At 44.9% G+C, this 23,114-nt stretch overlaps 1 protein-coding gene across 2 annotated transcripts; it reads left to right on the top strand.

Annotated features, from left to right (window-relative positions):
- Positions 1–2,179: 2,179 nt before the first annotated feature.
- THOC5 (THO complex subunit 5) lies at positions 2,180–22,271 on the top strand. 2 transcript variants are annotated; one of them, XM_087942667.1, is made up of 20 exons: positions 2,180–2,264; positions 4,019–4,128; positions 5,221–5,364; positions 6,021–6,134; positions 7,567–7,664; positions 8,870–9,016; positions 9,781–9,895; positions 10,224–10,356; positions 11,898–11,975; positions 12,916–12,956; positions 13,219–13,318; positions 14,189–14,297; positions 15,030–15,131; positions 16,476–16,572; positions 17,006–17,120; positions 19,055–19,158; positions 19,889–19,976; positions 21,120–21,235; positions 21,385–21,575; positions 21,960–22,271. In XM_087942667.1, the coding sequence occupies exons 2-20, from the start codon at positions 4,033–4,035 to the stop codon at positions 22,021–22,023; spliced, it is 2,052 nt and encodes a 683-aa protein (XP_087798793.1). In that variant the 5' UTR covers positions 2,180–2,264; positions 4,019–4,032; the 3' UTR covers positions 22,024–22,271. The 2 variants fall into 2 exon arrangements, with proteins under 2 accessions (XP_087798793.1, XP_087798792.1); XM_087942666.1 differs by having other exon boundaries at positions 2,180–2,305.
- The last annotated feature ends 843 nt before the right edge of the window (positions 22,272–23,114 follow it).

Below are 23,114 nucleotides of genomic sequence, written 5' to 3'. Positions count from 1 at the left end.
TAGCCAATCAGATTGCTCGGAATGAACCAATCATAACTTGCCATTATATGGGCCAATAGGAAGTGCAGGATTACGATCCTGCTATGCAAATGAATCTTTATTAATTACATTTCTTTAGTTCACAACAACTGCTATCATGTCCCCTCTAGTCCTTCTTTTCTCTGGACTGCCCAAACCCAAATCCTGCAACCGGTTCTTCATTTGTTTTTAGTCTCCAAGGCCTTTAATCCTCTTAGTTGCTCTTCTCCGCCCTTTTTCCCAACCTAACTTAAACGTTGGGTTTGAGATTATCACTGGGTCGCACAGGTTCATTTACATTGGGAAGATTTTATTTTATTTATTTTATTTTGTCGAACATGCATTAGATAACAGATATAATTAGAACATGGTTATGATTACATGAAATGGGTACCCAAAAAAGGGAGACATTAGGACAGGGACGGTAGGCACGCTGGTATGCTTATGCATGCCCCCTGCTGAAAAAGAATGGTCTGGGTGAGAAGTTGCTGGTTACTTTTTACCGTTCTACCATTGAGAGCATTTTGGCATACTGTTTATTTTTTATTTTATTTATTTATTTATTTGATTTGCCAATTGTTTACAAGATAATAAGTATAAGTGTATACATAGTTGTGAATACATGAAATGGGTACATATAAGAAAAATAAAAGAAGAGAAACAATAGGACAGGGACGGTAGGCACGTTGGTGCGCTTATGCACGCCCCCTACAGACCTCTTAGGAAAGGGGTGAGGTCAATAGTAGACAGTCTAAGGTTAAAGTTTTTGGGGTTTGGGGAAGAAACTACAGAGTCGGGTAGAGTATTCCAGACATTGACCACTCTATTGCTGAAGTCGTATTTCCTGCAATCAAGTTTGGTGCGGTTAACTTTGAGTTTGTATCTATTGTGTGCTCTTGTGTTGTTATGGTTGAAGCTGAAGTATTCATTGACAGGTAGGACATTGCAATGTATGATTTTATATACCATGCTTAAATCAGACCGAAGACGGCGTAATTCAAGGTTTTCTAGTTCTAGAATTTCAAGTCTGGTGGCATAAGGTATTCTACAACGAGTAGAGGAGTGGAGAACGGTGTGGTATGCTGGATGCTCTGTAGTGGATAAGATGATGCTCCAGAGAGTGATAAACACAGCACAAAAAAATTGTTGCTCTCTTTCTTCTTTGGAAGAGATTGCGAAGACCAGACTCCTCTCTAGAGCACTAAAAATCTCCACAGACTGTTATCATCCTGGTCATTCATATTTTGAATTGTTACCATCAGGGAGACGTTATAGGTGTCTTAAAATGAGGACTAATAGATTGAAAAACAGTTTCTTTTCCAAGGCAATAATTGTCTTGAATCAAACAGTACATTTGTGATTTAATTCTATGTAAAAAGTGGCATTTTTAAACTATCTAATTTAATATATGTTTTAAATAGGTTTTAGACTAGGTTTTAAATTATTATTATTATTACTTTAATCATTTTAATTTTTAAATACTCTAGTGTGATTGTGATGTGGCGTTTGGGGCACTGTGCTGGAGTAGCTTTCAAATTTCATTGTATTTTGAATGCAATGACAATAAAGGTATTCTATTCTGTTCTATTATAGACCTCTTAGGAATGGGGTGAGGTCAACAGTAGACAGTCTAAGGCAGGGATCTCTAAACTCCAAGCTATGCTGGCTGGAGAATTCTAAGAGTTGAAGTCCACAAGTCTTAAAATGGTCAAGTCTGGGGACCCCTGGACTAAGGTTAAAGTTTTGGGGGTTTGGACAAGAAACCAAAGATCAGAAGACCTGGTTGAAAAAAAAATCAGAATTTATTCAAGGCGTGTTTAAAACTCTTGCCTCGCATGAAAAGTAGCGAAAACGTAAAAATAGATTAATTAGTTAGCGAAAACGTAAAAATAGATTAAATAGATTAATAAATTTACTATTAAAAAAGTAAAAAAAAAATAGTAAAAGAGATAAAAGAGCCGTTCATCCATCCTCAAACAGCTGCACACAAGCAACCAGCGGAGCGCCGTTTCCCGTTTTCTACCACCAGGGGCAGAAGAGAGCCGACGCGACGCTCTAGCCGCTGGTCCGGAAATCCCACTGGTCCCGTTTCCTACCAATAGGAGCGGAAGAGAGCCGCCTGTCGGGAATTCTCTCCCCCCCCCCTCCACTGGGGGAATCTACTTCCGGGTGGGCCTTTCTGTTCGCGGCTACGAGCGGCGGAGGCGGAGGGGGAGCTGCGGTGGTCGGGGGAGCTTCGGCTGGAGGTGAGGCCGCCTTCTCGGGCTGGAGAGGCCGCTGGAGCCCGGTAGAGTCGCCTCGAGATGCGCTGGGCTCGGCTGGCCCGCGGGCGAGGGGTCCTCTGACCATGTGCAGAGGGCGTTTTCCGGCGGGGGAGGCGGGGAGCATCGCCAGGAGGGTCAGCCTGACCGGCGGGAAGCGCTGAAAGGCGAAGTGTCGCGCTGAAATCGAGCAAGTTGTCAGTTTCGCAGACAACCAGTTTGGGGTGCTGGACTAGGAGACCGGGAGTTCTAGTCCCGCCTTAGGCATAGAAAGCCAATTGGGTGACTTCGGACCAATCACTGGCAGACTGGGAGTTCTAGTCCCGCCTTAGGCATAGAAAGCCAATTGGGTGACTTCGGACCAATCACTGGGAGACCGGGAGTTCTAGTCCCGCCTTAGGCATAGAAAGCCAATTGGGTGACTTCGGACCAATCACTGGCAGACTGGGAGTTCTAGTCCCGCCTTAGGCATAGAAAGCCAATTGGGTGACTTCGGACCAATCACCGGGAGACTGGGAGTTCTAGTCCCGCCTTAGGCATAGAAAGCCAATTGGGTGACTTCGGACCAATCACTGGCAGACTGGGAGTTCTAGTCCCGCCTTAGGCATAGAAAGCCAATTGGGTGACTTCGGACCAATCACTGGCAGACTGGGAGTTCTAGTCCCGCCTTAGGCATAGAAAGCCAATTGGGTGACTTCGGACCAATCACCGGGAGACTGGGAGTTCTAGTCCCGCCTTAGGCATAGAAAGCCAATTGGGTGACTTCGGACCAATCACCGGGAGACTGGGAGTCCTAGTCCTGCCTTAGGCATAGAAAGCCAATTGGGTGACTTCGGACCAATCACTGGCAGACTGGGAGTTCTAGTCCCGCCTTAGGCATAGAAAGCCAATTGGGTGACTTCGGACCAATCACTGGGAGACTGGGAGTCCTAGTCCTGCCTTAGGCATAGAAAGCCAATTGGGTGACTTCGGACCAATCACTGGCAGACTGGGAGTTCTAGTCCCGCCTTAGGCATAGAAAGCCAATTGGATGACTTCGGACTAATCACCGGGAGACTGGGAGTTCTAGTCATAGGCGCCTTAGGCATAGAAAGCCAATTGGGTGACTTCGGACCAATCACTGGGAGACTGGGTGTTCTAGTCCCGCCTTAGGCATATAAAGCCACGATTTTTACTTCTATAAAAAGTATGAAACAAACAAGGGGGGGTTAAAGTATAATGATAATAACAACAACAAAACAACAATAATACTAATAGCAACAATGGTGCATTGGAAGATCTGCAAGAAATATCATTTGCCTGTAAGCAAGAACTGGTGGGACCCTAAAATAGAAAAAGTCATAGAAAATGAAGAAGTTAAATTACTCTGGGACTTCAGAATCCAGACAGACAGGCACTTCCCACGTAACATCTCGGACTTAAGAGTTGTGGTCGATAAGAAAGACCAAAAAAAGTCTGGATAGTGGATGTGGCCGTGCCTGGAGACAGCAGAATAGACGAGAAAGAACTGGACAAGATCACAAAATACAAAGACCTACAAATAGAAATAGAATGACTACGGCAAAGGCAAGCAAGGGTAGTACCAATAGTCATCGGCGCCTTGGGCACAGTCCCAAAACAACTGGAGCACCACTTGAACACCATCAGTGGCATTGACACATTTGCCACCTGTCAATTGCAGAAGGCAGCTTTCTACTGCTTCACCCACCCACCGCTTCTGACAATCTCCTTTTCCCCAGGAAAGCCGAAGGAAATGTCCTCCGAATCCAGCAAGAAGCGGAAGCCGAAGGTCATCCGCATGGATGGAGGGCCGCAGGAAGGCAAGCGGAGCAGATCGGACATTGATCAGGTAAAGTGTGCAGGAGGATTCTTTGCAAAACCTGTGGGGGGGGGGGAGGTACGTGACAAAGGAGGAGGGCCCACCCAGGGATCCAACTGTCAGGGGTCCGGCAATTACCCCAATTAAATCATGACTCTCGAGCCAAACTTCCAAAACTTTAGAAGGGTTTATTAGGAGTAGACATGCCGGCCCTGCCTGGGTGTAGCCGACTCTGAGACACATCATTCATTGTCGCCCTTGACCCTGGTTTTCCCCCACCCCCTGGGTGAATCATAATTCATATTCTCCAATGCGGCACATCCATAGCCAAGAGTCATGAATCATGCTCTCCAATTAGAATTTTGCGTGACAGAAACCTCGGTCACCTAGAAATTATCTTTGAAACATTTATGGAATGCAAGCTGCCCACGGCTTCCCCCTCCCTTTCTGTTGGTAATTCTAAAAGACCACAGAAACATTTTATGAGTTGACATTCGGCTCCCCTCCCCTCTTGAAGGTGATCTGTACAACAGAAAAAAACAAATTTATTGCAGGCATGTTTACTCCTAATAAATCTTTACGTTTGAAAATCCGGCTAGAAACTCATGATCTAAAATGGGGGTAACTACTGGAGCCCTGACAGTTAGCCGACTCAGACACATAATTCATCGTCACCCTAGACCCTGGTGTTCCCCCACCCCCTGGGTGTATCGTAATTCATATTCTCCAATGGGACACATCCATAGCCAGGAGTCATCAATCATGCTCTCCAGTTAGAATTTTGTGCGGTAAAAACTTCCATCACCTAGAAACTATCTTTGAAAAACTATGTATGGAATGCACTTTTGATTTCCAAGCTGCCCACACTGCTCTTTCCCCCTCTCCCTTTCTGTTGGCAACTCTTAAAAAGACCAGAGAAATATTTTATGAGTTTTACACCAACCTTAAAAGCTGGTGATTAAACCTATAGCAGCAGCACCCACTTGGAAGGTGGAGGTTTTGTTCCTAGGACGATGCAGGAAGAACAGACCAAGGCATTTTTCCTCTGCGGCTGCTTGGTTGAATCGACAACCACGTGCCAAGTTCACCTGCCTCCCCTTCCTCCTCCGTTCCTCTCCATAGGACACCAGGTATTACAGCGAAGAGGCCGAGGTGGAACTGCGGGACCCCAACCGAGATTATGAACTTTACAAACAGACCTGCCAAGATCTTCAGAGGCTGATGGCAGAAATCCAGGAGCTGAAGAGCAAAGGCCACAAGGACAACGTAAGTCACCGCATGTCATCAAACAACACCCCCCAACCTTCCCAGGGAAATACAGGTAGTCTTCGACGTACGACCGCAACTGAGCCTTAATCGGGGTGGGATTCAAATTTCTTAACAACCGGTTCTCTGGGTGTGGCTTGGTGGTCATGTGACTGACTGGGCGTGGCTTGGTGGTCATGTGACTGAATGGGCATGGCTTTTATGTAAATATTATAAATATTTATGTAAATATTGAGCTTTTTTTATAATAAAAAGAACAACTTTTACCCAAAATCAGGCAAAGCAGACAGGCAGATTGAGTTGCTCGCAGAACCACAGATTCATTCAGAGATCTACCTTTCTGCCATCTGCTACCTGAGTCTGCACTGAAAAAATAGAAGCTTCGGTCCTAAGGAAGGTTCAGCTCTGCTTTTAGATTACCTAGAAAGCAGGAGATGTAACAATTTCCTGCTTTCTAGCTAAACTAAATCTCCTGGCACAGCAGAACAGCTGATAGTCGGGGGGGGAGGAAAAATAGCGAATACCCTCCTTCTCCCCCCCCTCTAACCAGCCTCCCTCTCCACGTGCGACGGAGCGCGTTCATCCCTGCGCTGCCCCAAGCTTCCGAATCCACGCCCCAGGATTCCTTAAACTCACGCCTCGTTCTCTTTTTCCAGGCTGCGGAAATCGAAGAGCGACGCATCCAGAGCTGCGTCCACTTCATGACTCTGAAGAAGCTCAACCGCTTGGCTCACATTCGGCTGAAGAAGGGAAGGGACCAGACTCACGAGGTGCGGCCGAGTCTAAAGGGGAGAAGATGCAGGGAAGTGTGGAATAAATGGACCACGTCGGGACGGTGCGGGAGGGCTTGCAACCTGCGGGCTGCAGCTTGCTACTGGGGCGCAACCTATTGGCCACGGAGCAGCTCGACGGTGCTCACACGCATATGTGCACGTACACGGCCCTGCTCGCTCCAGCATCATCCCACGCGCTCGTGGCCTCGCCCTCGCATGCCCCTGCCCCTCCCACAAACCCATCCCATCTCCCTCCCTTCTCTGGGCCACGAACCCTCAGAGATTGGGGAAGCCTGATCTCAACTCTCTAACGTGGCAACTTCGACCCTCGTGTTTCCTTTTTTTTTTTTGTTCTAAACAATTTTATTTCGGTTTTCACAAAACAAAGAAAAATAAAAACATCTTTTTTTAGTGGAACAGCTTGGTTCCAGGTTTTCACATCTCCATACAGATATAATCTCAGTTCCATATTCATCTTTCATCTTCAATTTCATATCTTATCACTACTTTAGATATCCTTTATTAATTTTCCCCCTCAAATACTTCCGTCAGGCTCATTTTATAACTCTCTCATTCATATCTAAATCTATTACATATCCTTTTCAAGCTTTTCATATTTTCAAAATACTTATACTTTTATCTGTCCTGTGTACAATTTCACTCTATATCCACATTTCAAACATTACAAAACAAGATTTTCCCTATAGTTGCCAATTAAAGTGTGTCACCTTCATATCTTATAGAATAGAATAGAATAGAATAGAATAGAATAGAATAGAATAGAATAGAATAGAATAGAATACCTTTATTGTCATTGAATTCAAAATACAATGAAATTTGAAAGCTACTCCAGCACAGTGCCCCAAACACCACATCACAGTCACACTACAGAGTATTTAAAAATTAAAATAATTAAAGTAATAATAGTAATAATTTAAAACTTAGTCTAAAACCTATTTAAAACATATATTAAGTTAGAAAGCTTAAAAATGCCACTTTATACACAGGACTAAATCACAAGTGTGCTATTTGATTCAAGACAATTATTGCCTTGGAAAAGAAACTGTTTCTCAGTCTATTAGTCCTCATTTTAAGACACCTATAACATCTCCCTGATGGTAACAATTCAAAATATGAATGACCAGGATCAGAACAGTCTGTGGAGATTTTTAGTGCTCTAGAGAGGAGTCCGGTCTTCGCAATCTCTTCCAAAGAAGAAAGAGACCGACGGGTGATTTTTTTGTGCTGTGTTTATAAGTCTATAGTTATATTTATAGTTTTTTATATTTTTTTTGTATTTATAGTTGATTCCCTTTCACATCCCATTAAAAATTCTACTTCTAAATTATCCCATTAAACAATTATAATTTCCATCACCTAATAGCTACATTATAACACAAAGACCCTCTTGTTTTTGTTGTGGACACAGGCGAAACAGAAAGTCGATGCGTATCACCTCCAGCTCCAAAATTTGCTCTACGAAGTGATGCATCTGCAGAAGGAGATCACAAAATGTTTGGAGTTCAAGTAAGCGGACGGTGGGGGGACATAACAAATTCGTAATAATGATATAATATATATAACGTCGATTGGAATATAATATGAATGTAAACTCAATAAGAAATGTATATAAATATTATTACGTGCACAAGATATAGGTACCCAGACGACACACTGTATAATTGAAAGATGGTTTTTACTTGTTTTTGTGATAAAAACAAAACTTTTTTTTAAAAAAAAAGAAATTCCTTGTGTGTCTAATCACACTTGTAAATGTTCAGCTCAGTACAAAAAAGAAAAGGAGAAAGGAAGGATTTTCATTTCTTTTTGCTGCTGCACTCAAACTTCCTCCAAAGCAAGTTTGCTAAAAAAGCAAACGTGTCTTTTTGCAGCCCTGTGTCTCTCGACCTTGGGAAGTTTCTGATGTGTGGACTTCCAACTCCCAGAATGCCCCAGCCAGCCATTTTCATGGCTGGCTGGGGCATTCTGGGAGTTGAAGTCCACACATCAGAAACTTCCCAAGATTGTTGGGCAGCACTGTTTTAACCCTTTCCTGTTATCTCTGGGGAGCGAAACAGAGATAGATAGATAGATAGATAGATAGATAGATAGATAGATAGATAGATAGATAGATAGATAGATAGATAGATAGATAGATAGATAGATGACAGACAGACAGACATGAATAGATGATAGGCAGACAGATGATACTTAAATATAGTTATGTAGATAGATAGATGATAGATAGATAGATAGATAGATAGATAGATAGATAGATAGATAGATAGATAGATAAGATAGATAAGATAGATAGATAAGATAGATAGAGAAGATAGATATGTAGAAGATAGATAGATAGATAGATAGATAAGATAGATAGATAAGATAGATAGATAGAGAAGATAGATAGAGAAGATAGATAGAGAAGATAGATATGTAGAAGATAGATAGATAGATAGATAGATAAGATAGATAGATAAGATAGATAGATAGAGAAGATAGATAGAGAAGATAGATAGAGAAGATAGATATGTAGAAGATAGATAGATAGATAGATAAGATAGATAGATAAGATAGATAGATAGAGAAGATAGATAGAGAAGATAGATAGAGAAGATAGATATGTAGATAGATAGATAGATAGATAGATAGATAGATAGATAGATAGATAGATAGATAGATAGATAGATAGATATTTAAGCCAGGCATCTCCTTTCTCTCCCTTGGCACAGATCCAAACACGAGGAGATCGAGCTGGTGAGTGTGGAGGAGTTTTACAAAGACGCCCCTCCTGAAATCAGCAAATGGGACATTACGCTGAACGACCCTCATGAGCAGACCCTCTCCCGCCTCGACTGGGAACTCGAGCAGCGCAAACGGTGAGTAGGGCCAGCCTCAACGATGAGGAAGAAGACCCTTTTGTGCAGGAGCTCCCACCCTCTGGAACATTGTGCCCCTAATTGGGTGGGGGGGTGTCATTCTGGAGATGGTTGTTGAGAGAAAATTCCACTCCAAGATTGAAACTGGTCTTGTTTGTCAATGGAGTGCTTGTTAACAATTAAATTAAATATAGAGATAAAAGGAATAAAGGTGAAAGAAAGAAAAATATGAGAAACTTACTAGTTAATCTATGGAATGTAATTGAAATGAAGCATGAGGATTATTGTAAAAGGCTATAAGGTGAAAAGAGAGGAACAATGACGTGTTTATTATATTTCATGACTCACAGAATATAGTTGAAATGAACTATAAGAATGGTTATGATGAGATCAATATCAGTTTCTGCGATGAATGTGAACGGATTAATTTTTCTTTCTGAAATTAAAGCATATTGGAGGCAATTTAAGGGGAAAGTACCATGCGGAATGTAACTGAAAAGTTATATATGTTATGTAATACCTAGCTGGGTATTGCAACTTTTGCAAGAAAACAACCAAGCTCAGAGAGCACCAAGCGCCCCCCCCTTAAATAAATAAAAAAATTACAATTGTTCTCATGCAAACCATCCTTTCTTTCTATACTGCCTGTTTATTCTGATACTTTTAACGCTTTCGGTTTCATAAAACGCAAGCCTTCTGCAAATCAAGGGACCCTCAATGATAATTATTTTTATAACAATCATCATCTATCTCCTCTTCTACAGGCTGGCAGAGAAGTATGAAGAAAGTTTAGCCAACAAAGAGAAGATCCTCAAAGAGATAGAAGTGAAGAAAGAATATCTGAGCAATCTCCAGCCTCGGCTTAACAGCATCATGCAGGTACCTTCCTTGGTCCGGTGGTCTTTATATTACCCTGTTAATTCTGGGTGGGTTATTGGGCATCCCTATCTCATAAGGTGGCTTGGTTTGTTTTGAGCTTGTGGCCTGAAAGCAAACTGAGCCATTCCAGTTTAGTACAGGGATGTCCAACGTCGGCAACCCGTGAACTTCAACTCCCAGAATTCCCCATGCTGGCTGCGACTGTAAAAAAAAAAAAAAGTTGATTTGCACTATCATGGCCTCTCTCTTCCCTTTTCTTTTTTTCAACCACTGCCTGCTGATAACCCCTGCAAGCTGACTTTTCTTGTCCCTTTCTGTTTCCTCCCAGGCCTCTCTTCCTGTCCAGGAATATTTCGCCATGCCTTTCGACCAAGTTCACAAGCAATACGAAATAGCCAGGCATCTTCCACCCTCGCTCTACGTCCTCTTTGTCCAAGCCAGCGCCTACGGCCAGGCCTGCGGTGAGTAGCCCGGAGTTGGCCCGCTTTGAAGGTCCCTCTCCTCCCCCCCCTACCCCCCCCAACTGAAGGAAATGCAGAGTCCGATCGCTCTTCGCAGCTCTGGCTGAAGGCCAAAGCTTAAATGGAGATGTACCCACCATACGGGCCTACCTGGTTGACTTCCCTTTTTTCTCCAGTTTTCCTAGGCTAGATGGGTGCACCTGGCTAGATTAGGGCTCAGATGGGGTGATTTACCAGCCACATGGGGCTACCTGGTTACTGAATGAATTGTTGTAAGTCAAGGACTCTGACACTCACTGTGTGTGTGTGTGTGTGTGTGTGTGTAGGACTATAAGATGGATGGATGGATCATGGGAGAGATAAGAAAGATGGGTGGATAGATAGATGGGTAGTTGGCTGAGAGAGATTGGATGGATGGATGGATGGATGGATGGGAGAGACAGATGATAAGATGGATGGATAGATGGGAGAGAGAAAGAGATGGTGGGATAGATAGATAGATAGATAGATAGATAGATAGATAGATAGATAGATAGATAGATAGATAGATAGATGATAGATAGATAGATAGATAGATAGATAGATAGATAGATAGATAGATGATAGATAGATAGATATATCATAGATAGATAATGTAGATGGATGGATGATAATGAGAAAGAGATGATGGATGGAAGGGTGGATGGGTGGATGAGAGGGAGAGATTGGATGGATGGATGGATGGGAGAGAGACAGATGATAAGAGGGATGGATAGATGGGAGAGAGAAAGAGATGATAGACAGATTAGATAGATATAGATATATACTGTAGATAGATAAGGTGGATGGATGGATGGATGATAATGAGGATGGATGGATGAATAGATAGATATATACCTTAGATAACGTAGATGGATGGATGAATGATAATGAGAGAGAGAGATGATGGATGTGTGGGGGTGGATGAGAGAGAGTGGATGGATGGATAGATGGGAGAGAAAGAGATTATAGACAGATTAGATAGATTTAGATATATACTGTAGATAGATAACTGATGGATGGATGATAATGAGAGAGAGGATGGATGGATGGATAGATAGATAGGATAGATCAGGGGTCTCCAACGTTGGCCACTTTAAGCCTGGAGGACTTCAACTCCCAGAATTCCCCAGCCAGCTTTGCTGGCTGGGGAATTCTGGGGGTTGAAGTCCTCCAGGCTTAAAGTGGCCAACGTTGGAGACCCCTGGGATAGATAACATGTCTGTATGTGTGTTATGCATATGTACACTTTTCAGAGCAGGCAACAGTAAAGGTCATCTTATCTTATTTGTATTATTTGAATAATACAGATTGACCAACGTTCTTTGGAATTGCATCTTCAACTGCCAATGCAAACGGAGCGTTAGGGGAAGCTGTAGTGGCCCAATGAGACATTTGACAGCCTGGGCTAGACAGACCTACTCGCGGCCATATGGTTTCCTCTTTTAGAAGGTGGATGCGCTTAGGTAAACCTTCAGGGTCTTTGCAAGAAAGAGGACCGAAGGTGTTTTTCTTGCCCACAGATAAGAAGCTGGCTGTGGCTATCGAAGGAAACGTAGAAGAAGCCAAAGCTCTTTGCAAACCTCCGGAAGACTCCCAGGGTGAGCACTGGCATTGCTGGTTTTGAGGCTACTGGTTACTACAGCTTGTCCTCAATTTACAACCATTCGTTGGAGAATAGCTTGACTCCTTCTTCTTTGTGGCAGCCCCTAAGATATGGAAGACAGCTATCGTGTCACCCCTAGTCCTTCTCTTCATTAAACTAAACATCCCCAGTTCCAGCAACCGTTCTTCCTATGTTTTAGCCTCCAGTCCCGTAATCCTCTTGGTTGCTCTTCTCTGCATTCTTTCCAGAGTCTCAACATCTGGATGCAGTATTCCAAGTGCGGCTTTACCAAGGCATTATTGTCAACTCATAAAACATGCCTATGCCTGTTTTAGTAGTTGCCGTTAAAAAAAGAGGGGGAGGGGAGGAAGGAAATCTGGAAGATCAGTGCAGCAGTTTGGAAGCGAAAGTACATTCCAACTCTTCTCTTTAAAAGATTGTAGCTAAACCACCAGAGTTTTTGCCCAGGAATATATTTAATTGGAGAACGTGAACGATGACACCCAGCTCATGAAGGTGGTCAATTGGAAAATCTGATTTATGACACCACCCAGGCCGGGGGGGGGGGAACAGGGTCACAGGTGATTGTAAATGACGTATGCCAGAGTTGGCTTCATACAGGGCAGTGCCAGCCTGTCGCTTCTAATGAATCCTTTGAAGGAGTTTTTTGACGTTTGGCTCGAGAATCATGATTTAATTAGGGTGGTTGCTGGAATCCTGACAATTATTGCTTTATTGCTCTGCTCACTTTTGATCCAAACACCGCACGCTGCTGTAAGAGTTTGTAGGTTTTTCCACCTTGCTGTCTCTCTCATGAAACTTCTTTCCTGCAGGATGAGTGGCAAACCACGCAGGCTTTTGATAGTTTGAAGCTGCCATGTTTTTCTCTTCTAATGTTTGCTTGATTTTTTTTTGTTTTTTGTTTGTATTCCCAGATGATGAGAGCGATTCCGACGTGGAGGAGGAGCAGACTACGGTGAGGACTGGAGATGGTTGAGGGCCACAGCTGAGAACAGAAGGGTTGCCAATCCCTCCTGCCTGAGCCTCTTAACAGATCCCTTTTTCCTATTTGGGGGTGTCCCTTCCCAATAACCGTGGAAGCCAATAAATCATAGATGGATATCGCTGGAAGGAATCTTAGAGATTGTCTAGTCCAAACCCCAAACTCTGCGCAGGATGCGCTACAGCACCTCTGCTGTGTGGAATTATCACACTTTGGTTTTCCTCCCCCACTGCAGAAACGTCGGCGACCAACTTTGGGGGTGCAGCTGGATGACAAACGGAAAGAGATGTTGAAGAGGCACCCTCTGTCTGTCACCATCAACCTGAAGTGTAAAGGTAGGAAAATCAAAGGAATTTGTGGGGGTTTTATTGCCACTTTGTGATTCCAATCTGGGAGTTGAGTTGAGTTGGGTTGGGTTGAGTTGAGAAGTTGAGCTGAGTTAAATTGGGTTGAGCTGAGTTACGTTGGGTTGGATTAGATTAACTTGAGAAGTTGAGTTAAATTGAGAAGTTGAGTTGTTGAGTTGTGCTGGGTTAGATTGAGAAGTGTTGAGTTGAGTTAAGTTGGGTTGAGTTGAGAAGTTGACTTGTTGGGTTGGGTTAGGTTGAGTTGAGTTAAGTTGGGTTGGGTTGACTTGAATTGAATAATTGGGTTGAGTTGAGTTGCATTGAGTTACTGGATTTCTAGACAACTCAAGGACTTCGCAAAATTGGAATAACAATACATACCAAACCACTCCAGTAATAAAAGCAGCATTCATCATCAAGGCCCAACAGAGTATGGCTAACAATGTCAAGTTGGCAGCTGCAATGGACTTTGGGAATTTAGATTGTTCCATCATGGCTACCATCTTCATTTGTTTTGACCATTCCCACAGGGCCCTTAATATTAGAAAGCATGCACTTACTTCCACTCCATTTGTTTGACCATTTCCTCGGCTTTCATACTCTAATCCCGACAGTACAATGATGACCACATATTGCAGTAGTGGAGATCGGCGGTCTCCAAACTTGGCAACTGTAAGACTTGTGGACTTCAATTCCCAGAATTCCTCAGCCAACTCAAAGGGCTGACATTTTCCTTCCTGGAGTCTCTTCCTTTAGCAATGAGAATGTGTGCTGGGACTCCAGTCTGGAGAACTGAAACACACACATACACACACCCTTTCTGTCCTCGGAAGTATGACCCTAGCTGTGTCCTTGCAGATGGCAGTTTGCTGCTCTTGACCTTTTACTACTTGATGAACCTCAACGTCTTAACCGTCAAGACCAAGATGACAGCAGCTACGGAGATGACCGTGCCCATCAGCGCTGGGTAAGTAGTTGCTTGGGATCGGCTGAGGAACTCAAATTGGCTGGAATACCAGAAGTGAGGAGATAGCAGGATAGCTGTTAAACGCCCAAAGTTTTCTCACCATTTTTTAGTGCCCCTAACACAGGGCTCTCTCCAACCTTGGCAACTTTTTTTAAGATTGGTGGACTTCAATGCCCAGAATTCCCCAGCCAGTAACAGATGTCTCACTTAGCAACATGAAATTTGGGCTCAACTGCGGTGGTAAGTCGTGACTTATCTGCACTGAGAAGCCCAGAAGCCCTGCCCCTGCCCTGCCAAACTAATTACTTCAGTTTGGCTTGTTTGGAGTTTAAGTTACAGTTTGTGTTGCTCATGTTTTGGACTTGATTCTCTGCAGCCCAAGGCTGTTGTTCCTGGGAGAGTTTTTTCTCCAGCCCAGAAGGTAACCAGGACACTGGGGGGGCAAAGTTGGAGCTAATCAAGGGGCTCCTACTTATTATCTGACTGGGTTGCCTTTGTGCCACGCCCCGGGTTATCATGAGTGCTGTTGGGGGACGCCTAGGTCAGAACACAATACAGTTGTGTTCGGATTTGGGCTGTGAAACTCTGCTGGTGTCTCAGGGATGTTTCCAGTTTGAAGAGACCACAAAAAGCGCACGATGGAGCAGGATTTGGACTGAAGGGCAGCTGCAGAAGGTCCTGATACTTGCTTATCCCTTTTCTTCCTCTTTCTTGGATTTTTTTCCCCCCTAGGGATCTGCTGTGCCCCGATTCTCTTCTGAGCTGCCTTTATCCTGGGGATCACGGAAAGAGGACCCCAAACCCTGCCAACCAGTTCCAGTTTGACAAAGTGGGGTAAGCCAGGAGGGAGGGATTTTACCACCGTTTGTTTAGCGACTGCATTAACAGAGTTTCGTTAACAGAGGGACACAGTCAAGATCAAGGGAGGTACTAATACCACTCTATAAAGCCTTAGTAAGTACACCTAGAGTACTGCATCCAGTTTTGGGTTAGAAGTCTTTATAAAAAGTTCAATATCTGTATAAATATTTATAATATTTACATACAAGCCATGCCCAGCCAGTCACATGACCACCACAAATTAGGCCACGCCCACAGAACTGGTTAGTGGTCCCTGGAGTTTAAAATTATGAGTTTGGTGGTCCCTGAGGTCCAAAAGGTTGTCGACCCCTGGACTAGATGACCTATAAGGTCCCTTCCAACTCTGATTATCTGTTATCTGACTGTTCCCAGTTCATGATGGCACTGAAAAAAAAAAAGTGCCGTAGGACCATGTGTTTTTTTTTTTAAAGAGCGACAACCATGGCCACAAGTCGCACAGTCACAATTCAGAGGCTTGGCTCATACTTAATATGGTTGCAAATGTCCCGGGGTTCGTGCAAAACCCCTTTTTGAGATGTTCTTGGCAAGCCAAGTCAACAGGGCAGCCCGATTCACTTAAGAACCGAAGCGATACGCTTTAACCACGGTGGCAGGAGAGGTCATAAAATGGAACAAAACTCTCCTTAACCTCTATCTGGCTTAGCGACAGAAATGTTGGCAGTTGTCAGCCAAAGACTACCTTCATAGGCAAAATCACCACCAAGATGGCTACAACAATGGGATGGAAGCTCGCTCTCTTTAAATGGGTGGCATATCTTCGCTTTTTAAAGAGTGTGTGTGTGTGTGTGTGTGTAAAAGTTCTATACCTGTGCTTCACTATGAAACTATGTGATTGAGCTTACTTTTGGGGGAGAAAAATAAGTGGAAACAATTCTGCCTCTGCCTACCAGCCTCCATCGATATTTATCCGGCTAGCGTCCTGCCAGTGCGTGAGGGAGTTGAGGGCTGTTTGGAAACTGATACAGTATTTGCTTTGTGAGCAAGGAGGAGACAGCAAGGAGCCTGGGCGTGGCTTAGCTCAGCTGTCCTGTACTAAAGCTGCTTGGTGCTGTGAAACTGAAACTCCTCTCCTGCTTGTGTTTTGCCTTTGGAAGAGATTTCTTTTCAGGTGGGGAGGGGGAGTAGAACTCCTTAGCATCGGAGCGTGTTAATAATAACAATATAGGAAATACTAAATGCTCTGATGGTCATTTCAAAAAATCCTTTCTCAGCGAGCCCCTAGAAGGCAAGAGGAACATACGTGCCAAATTTAGCCTTCTATTTGTTGACCGTCCTCATCCCTTCTTCTCTTTCCAGCATCCTGACCCTGAACGACTACGTGCCCGAACTGGGCCACCCATATGTGTGGGTGCAAAAGTTGGGAGGCTTGCACTTCCCGAAGGACCAACCCCAGGTAGGTGAGCGCAGAAGCCCCCCAAAGCTCATTTCCAAACTTCGGTGGCCTCCTTTTTAATCCCCCCACGTATGGGTGCAATGGGTGCGTATGTGCATGCCAGAGTGGTGGCGTGATTCAAATTCAGAAGCTTGGCAAGTGGTTCATCTTTAGGTTGGTTGTGGGTTCCCAGGGTCACATGATAAAATTTTTGAAACCTTCTGACAATCAAAGCCGATGGGGAAGCCAGGTTCACTTAACCACCAAGCTCTTCACTTCACAACTGCAGTAATTCACTTAACAGTGGGGGGGGCAGGAAAGTTGTAAAAAGGGGGACAGAACAAGGCTTATGATCTTAACTTCATCTTTCCTTCGCTTTGCTGACACACTCACAGTCACTAAACAAGAGGACCGTTGCTAAACCGCCTGTAAGGGTGTTTTGTCTTGTTGACAGAATCCTGTGGTTGCCGATAACTCGCTGAGTGCTAGTCACATGGAGAGGACCATGAAACTGCTCAAAACCAGGTTGGAGTCGCGTCTGGCCCTTCACAAGCAATACGCTTCTCTTGGTGAGTTGTTGCGACCCTCCTGTCGTGCCTCTATTGGAATCTGATTCGGAGGGGGAGGCTGAGCAGCTGACAGGAAGTGGGAGTGTGGCTCTGTTGGCTGCGGAAGAAATTGGGGAAGGGCACAGTCTGGCTGGGCAGAGCAGGGGCGAGGTAGAGCAAGGGAGAGGGAATTCGGAGGAAGACCCAGGCCCACCCGCTTTTCATCCTAGGGCACGCAGGGAGGAACGGAGAAGGGAGCAGCGTGAGTTGCGTGGCTTACGGGGGAGGAAAGGGCCCTGATTCCCTTCATTAGCTGCAGCTGGGAACACAGTATTTAAAAAGGGAAGTTGCACATGGCAATTTGTTGGGAGCAAATCATGAATGATCTAGTATCGTCGAGGCTTGTCTGTGTTCCTGGCATCTTCCCAACAGTGTGTGTTTTGCTGGCCTTTCAAGTCTGCAATTCTTTCTCCTGCCCTGTCAAGTTAATTAGTGCCACGTGGTTTGTGTGGACTTTTAGTTACAGTTTGTATGTACTTTGTTTTCGAACTGGATTTCCTCCACTTAAAAGACTGTTCCTGAGAGAGGGGCGTCCAACCATGGCAACTTTTTAAATAACCTGTCGACTTCAACTGCCAGAATTCCCCAACCGGCTACCGTGACTGGCTGACTGGCTTGAAGTCCACAAGTCTTAAAAGTTGCCGCAATTGGATGCTTCAGATACAGGACGTTTGCATAGCCATTTGTCCAGGATGCAATAAGGGCTCCTACCTTGGGTAAGGGGTTGGATTAGAAGACCTCTAAGGTCCCCTCCAGCCCAATAAGAGGAATCATTCAAATAAAGCATGGCTCTCCAAAACTTGGCAACTTTTAAACTTGTGGACTTCAACTCCCAGAGTTCTCTGGGAGGCTGGCTGAGGAATTCTGGGCAACTCCCAGAATTCAGAAGTCCAGAAGTCTTAAAAGTTGCCGAGTTTGGAGACCTCTGATCTATATGAAAATGAGATTCTTTCTCTTGTTTTATAGTTCTCTGTCCATTAACTGGGTCCACCTCAGTTCAATACCCCAATTATCTTTGCTGGCACTTCTTCTTAACTTTCCCCCCAGTTGCTGAAAAATGTGAGCCGTGGGCTAATCTGACATGAGTTGCCTCGCCAGAGCTTTCTCCTGCATTGTTGTGGGACAGGGGTCTCCCAACCTTGGCAACATTAAGATTTGTGGACTTCCAACTCCCAGTCAACTTCCTCAGTCAGCCATGTTTGGCCGTGGAATTCTGGGAGTTGAAGTCCATAACCCTTAGGAGTTACCAAGGTTGGGAGATCCTTGTCCTACACAATGCAGGATGACAGGCCCTGGAATTCTGGGAGTTGAAGTCCACAAGTCTTAAGAGTTACCAAGGTTGGGAGGTCCTTGTCCTACACAATGCAGGATGACAGGCCCTGGAATTCTGGGAGTTGAAGTCCACAAGTCTTAAGAGTTACCAAGGTTGGGAGATCCTTGTCCTACACAATGCAGGATGACAGGCCCTGGAATTCTGGGAGTTGAAGTCCACAAGTCTTAAGAGTTACCAAGGTTGGGAGGTCCTTGTCCTACACAATGCAGGATGACAGGCCCTGGAATTCTGGGAGTTGAAGTCCATAACCCTTAGGAGTTACCAAGGTTGGGAGATCCTTGTCCTACACAATGCAGGATGACAGGCCCTGGAATTCTGGGAGTTGAAGTCCACAAGTCTTAAGAGTTACCAAGGTTGGGAGGTCCTTGTCCTACACAATGCAGGATGACAGGCCCTGGAATTCTGGGAGTTGAAGTCCACAAGTCTTAAAGCTTGGAGACTCTTGGTGTTAGAAGAAGAACATGATGGTCCCCGGAGACCAAAGAAGAAAGCTTCTATTTGGCCTTTTGCAAGAAATGCCTTCAAGGGAAGATCCCTTATCTCCTTTCTTTGCCGTCTCCAGAGCACGGCATTCTGCCCGTCTCCCCTGAATCTCAGCACCTCTTCCCCGTCAAGATCGTGTCCCACTTGGTGAAGTGGACGTCCATCACGTACGAAGATTACTTGGTAAGCAGCCTCCCGTCGAAGGAGCCTTTCCTTGGGTGGAAAAATAGACAAGTGCAGCTTATTTTCAGGGGAAACAACGGTGGCGCCCTCACTTTTTTTTTTTTTAAACAAATTTTATTAGTTTTTAAAGACAAACAAAACATAAACCTTGTAAACATTAAACCTCTTTCCCTTATAAATTTTTACAAGGCAGATAATACAATATTTTTATACAGTGTAATTTTAATATATCCCATTTCTACTTAAATATCTTTTAACACTCTCATTTCTTCTCTTTAAATTTAATCATCCTATTCATATTTCCCTCTGTCTTGTTTGCAATTATTTTCCTCCCGCTTTCCTCCAAGGTTTTATTGAATCTCACGTAGACATACACACACAAAACACATAAACTAAAACTTCTTTTTCAAAAAAGTAGCTTGGCCCCGGATTACCTCTCTTTGTATGGACTTCAATTAAATTCATATTCATCTTATATGCCATTACCTATCTTAATTACCATTCTGTGTCTTCTTTATAACTTCTCCCCGCTTTCCACTCTTCTTAATTCTATTTTGTTTATTAACTTAATTTAAATCATTATATTTCTATCCTTTGTCCATTGTTTTCCAATTGTCTATTTATCTCATTCCCCATAATAAAATAAAAGAATTTCTCCTGAAATCACAAATCAAAGTATGATGCCTCACTTTTGTGAGTCTGAAAGCATTCCTGCCTTTCCTCCCTCTAGGAGCTGCCTTACACCAAAGATGTGGCGGAGTCCGGTTTGGCTGAAGATACCCATCTCTACTACTTGGCCCTGATTGAAAGAGGCACCGGTGAGCTTGGGTCTTTTTCCTCCTGTGGGTTCCTCTCCCCACCGCCATCACGGAGCGGTTGAGAAGATGCCTAGATGGTTGTTACGGGGGAGGAAAGCAGCAAGGCAAGACACGTGGTGATCCTCTGGAGACCCTGATCGTAAGCCAGATTCGCTTAACAACCGGGTTACTGACCTATCACCTGCAGGGATTCACTGAACAATGGAGACGAGAAACGTCGTAAAAAATGGGGGCAAAACTCCATGAATGCTCATTGAACAACATCCATTTTGGGCTCCGCTGTGGTTGGACGTTGAGGTCCACCGGTACTTCGTTTAGAAACCCAACGGCCCATTTGCCAGTTCTCTTTAAGAGGGGGCCGAGCTGAGATCCTGAGCGTATTTTATAGAGTTGCTGGACAGTTGGGAGAGAACGACCTGCCTTAGCAACCTCAAACACCCCCCCTCCCAGATTTGCAGCCCCCAAATTTCATTCTCGACCACTTCAGTGACGGCACCAGCAGGGTCTCCTTTGAGCTTTGGGATAGGACAGAGATCTTCAAACTTGGCAACTTTAAGACTTGTGGACTTCCAACTCCAGAAGGCTGGAGTATTCTGGGAGTTGAAGTCCACAAGTCTTAAAGTTGCCAAGTTTGGGGACCCCTGGAGTAGGAGATGTTCGTTTGTTTCTGCTGGAAAGTGTGGTTGTGTGTCAAAAAGGTGTCCGTGCTAAACTGCTTCCTTTGCCAGGATTCTGGCAGTTATCCCGCAATTAAATCATGAGTCTCAAGCCAAACTCCCAAAACTGCAAAAGGATTTATTAGGAGTAAACATGTCGGCATTGCCTGGGTGCAGCCGACTCTGAGATACATTCATTGTCACCGTAGACCCTGGTTTTCCCCCACCCGCCTGGATGTATCATGATTCATATTCTCCAACGGGACACATCCGTAGCCCAGAGTCATCAATCATGTTCTCCAATTAGAATTTTGCGGGGCAGAAACTTCAGTCACCTTGTTATTATCTTTGAAAAACTATGTATGGAATGCACTTTTCTGTTTCCAAGCTGACGCACTGCTCCCCCTCTCCCTTTCCGTTGGCAACTCTAAAAAAGATCACAGAAATATTTTGTGAGTTGACATTCTTGCTTCCATCTCGGCCGCAGCCAAACTCCAGGCCGCCGTGGTGTTGAACCCCGGATATTCCTCCATCCCGCCCGTCTTCAGCCTGTGCTTGAACTGGAAAGGGGAGAAAACCAACATGAACGATGACAACATTCGGGTAGGTCCGAGACACGGGAATGGGGCTGAGGGATTCTGGGAGTTGAAGTCCACACACAAAAGTTCCTTAGGTTGAGAAACACAGATCTGGAAGGTCAAAGGTTTATTTTTTTTCCCCAGCTTCTCCTCTGCCCCCCTTTTGCTTTTTAGGCCATGGAGAGTGAGGTCAACGTCTGTTACAAGGAACTCAGCGGCCCCAAGCCAGGCTACCAACTCCTCACCAACCAGTTGCAACGCCTCTGCGTCGTCCTGGATGTGTACCTGGAGACCGAGACGCACGACAACAGCGTGGAGGGGCCCAAGGAATTCCCCCAGGAGAAGATGTGCCTGCGCTTGGCCAGGTAAGGTGGCTCGAAGCCATGGAGATCCGGCAGAAGGGAAACGGGGCGACTCGCCCCGGCTATCTCGCTGCAGGACGGTTCAACTCAAGATAACTGGAAAGAATTAAGGGGTAACTCAAGAGAGAGGGACAAGTGGGTCTTCGGTCAGTGGGGGGATATCACGTTTTTTATATATTTATTTGACTCGTAGGCTGCCCTATCTTGTTTTAGAAGCGGCTCCGGGCGGCTTACAAAGATGAAATTGGGTCATTTTGCAAACTTGACTTCTTAAGTCTGAGGTAGACATTGGGGGGGGGGGACGGACGGTAGTGCGCGAGGGCCATACGGCGTGTTTATTCTCGGGGTCCTGTGAGCCTCCTTGTTGAAAGCTCCCTTCTTCCCTAGGGGACCCAGCCGGTTGAAACCCTTCAAATACAACTACCCTCAAGGCTTCTTCAGCCATCGCTGAGCCCAGCAGCAGCACCAGCAGCAATGGTTGAGTTCCACTAGGCCACGCTTCCCAAGCGAAGGGGATTTCTTTTGGATGTGGAGCCGATTGCGTCTCTGATGGATTTCAGCTTTTTGTCCCGCTTGAAGCCGCGCCGGAGAAGACAGCCGAGCAGCTGCCATCCTTCCCCCCATCTCTTGAAGGGAATTAAAACGGAGCAAAGGGCTCGTTTTGAAGTCCTTGCCTATTAAATATTTTGAACCAGTAAAGGAGGATACGCGTAGCTCAGGGTTGAACTGGGGGAGTCGGGGGGTGTCCTTGGTTGCTCTCTGAGCGTGGTGGTTTTCTTGCAGGCGTTTCGTCACCCAAGTAGGTAACATCATCAGTGCTAAAGGGAGTGGGGTGAGGAAGGAAGGACAGGAGGGAGGGGGAGAGAGGAGAGGGAGGACTGAGGAGTCCTGGGTGCTCTTTGAACTTGGTTGTTTGCTGGAAGGCATTTCATCACCCAACTAGGTAATATTGTCAGTGCTAAAGAGTGGGGTGAGGGAAGGAAGGAAGGAAGGAAGAAGGAAGGAAGGAAGGAAGGAAGGAAGGAAGGAAGGAAGGAAGGAAGGAAGGAAGGAAGGAAGGAAAGAAAGAAAGAAATCCAGTGATGGAGCACTCACAACTTCCTGAGACAACTTCTGTGCCACTGATTAATTAATTGTCCTCCCTTCCTCCCAATTAATTGATCGGAAGTTTCTCCTTAATTCCAAGTTGCTTCTCTCCTTGATAAATTCCCAACCATTATTTCTTGTCCTGCCCTCTGGTGCTTTGGAGAGGAACAAGGTTGGAAGGGACCTTGGAGGTCTTCTAGTCCAACCCTCTTGCTCAGACAGGAAGCTCTACACCATTGCAGACCAATGACTGCCCTGTCTCTTCTTGAAAACCTCCAGGGATGAAGCACCTACAGCTTCTGGTGGCAAGCAGTCCCACTGGTTAATTGTCCTCCCTGTTAGGAAGTTGCTCCTTAATTCCAGGTTGCTTCTCTCCTTGGTTAGTTTCCATCCGTTGTTTCTTGACTCGCCTCCCCTGGTGCTTTGGAAAAAAAACCCTCTTTATTTGGGGAGGGG

Source organism: Notechis scutatus, chromosome 13, assembly GCF_049901735.1.
Source record: "Notechis scutatus isolate UNSWTSFEM ecotype Mainland chromosome 13, rNotScu1.2, whole genome shotgun sequence".
In the NCBI taxonomy this organism is placed as follows: domain Eukaryota; kingdom Metazoa; phylum Chordata; class Lepidosauria; order Squamata; family Elapidae; genus Notechis; species Notechis scutatus.
Note: the sequence above shows the minus strand (reverse complement) of the source record. Positions and strands in the feature narration are given on the sequence as shown.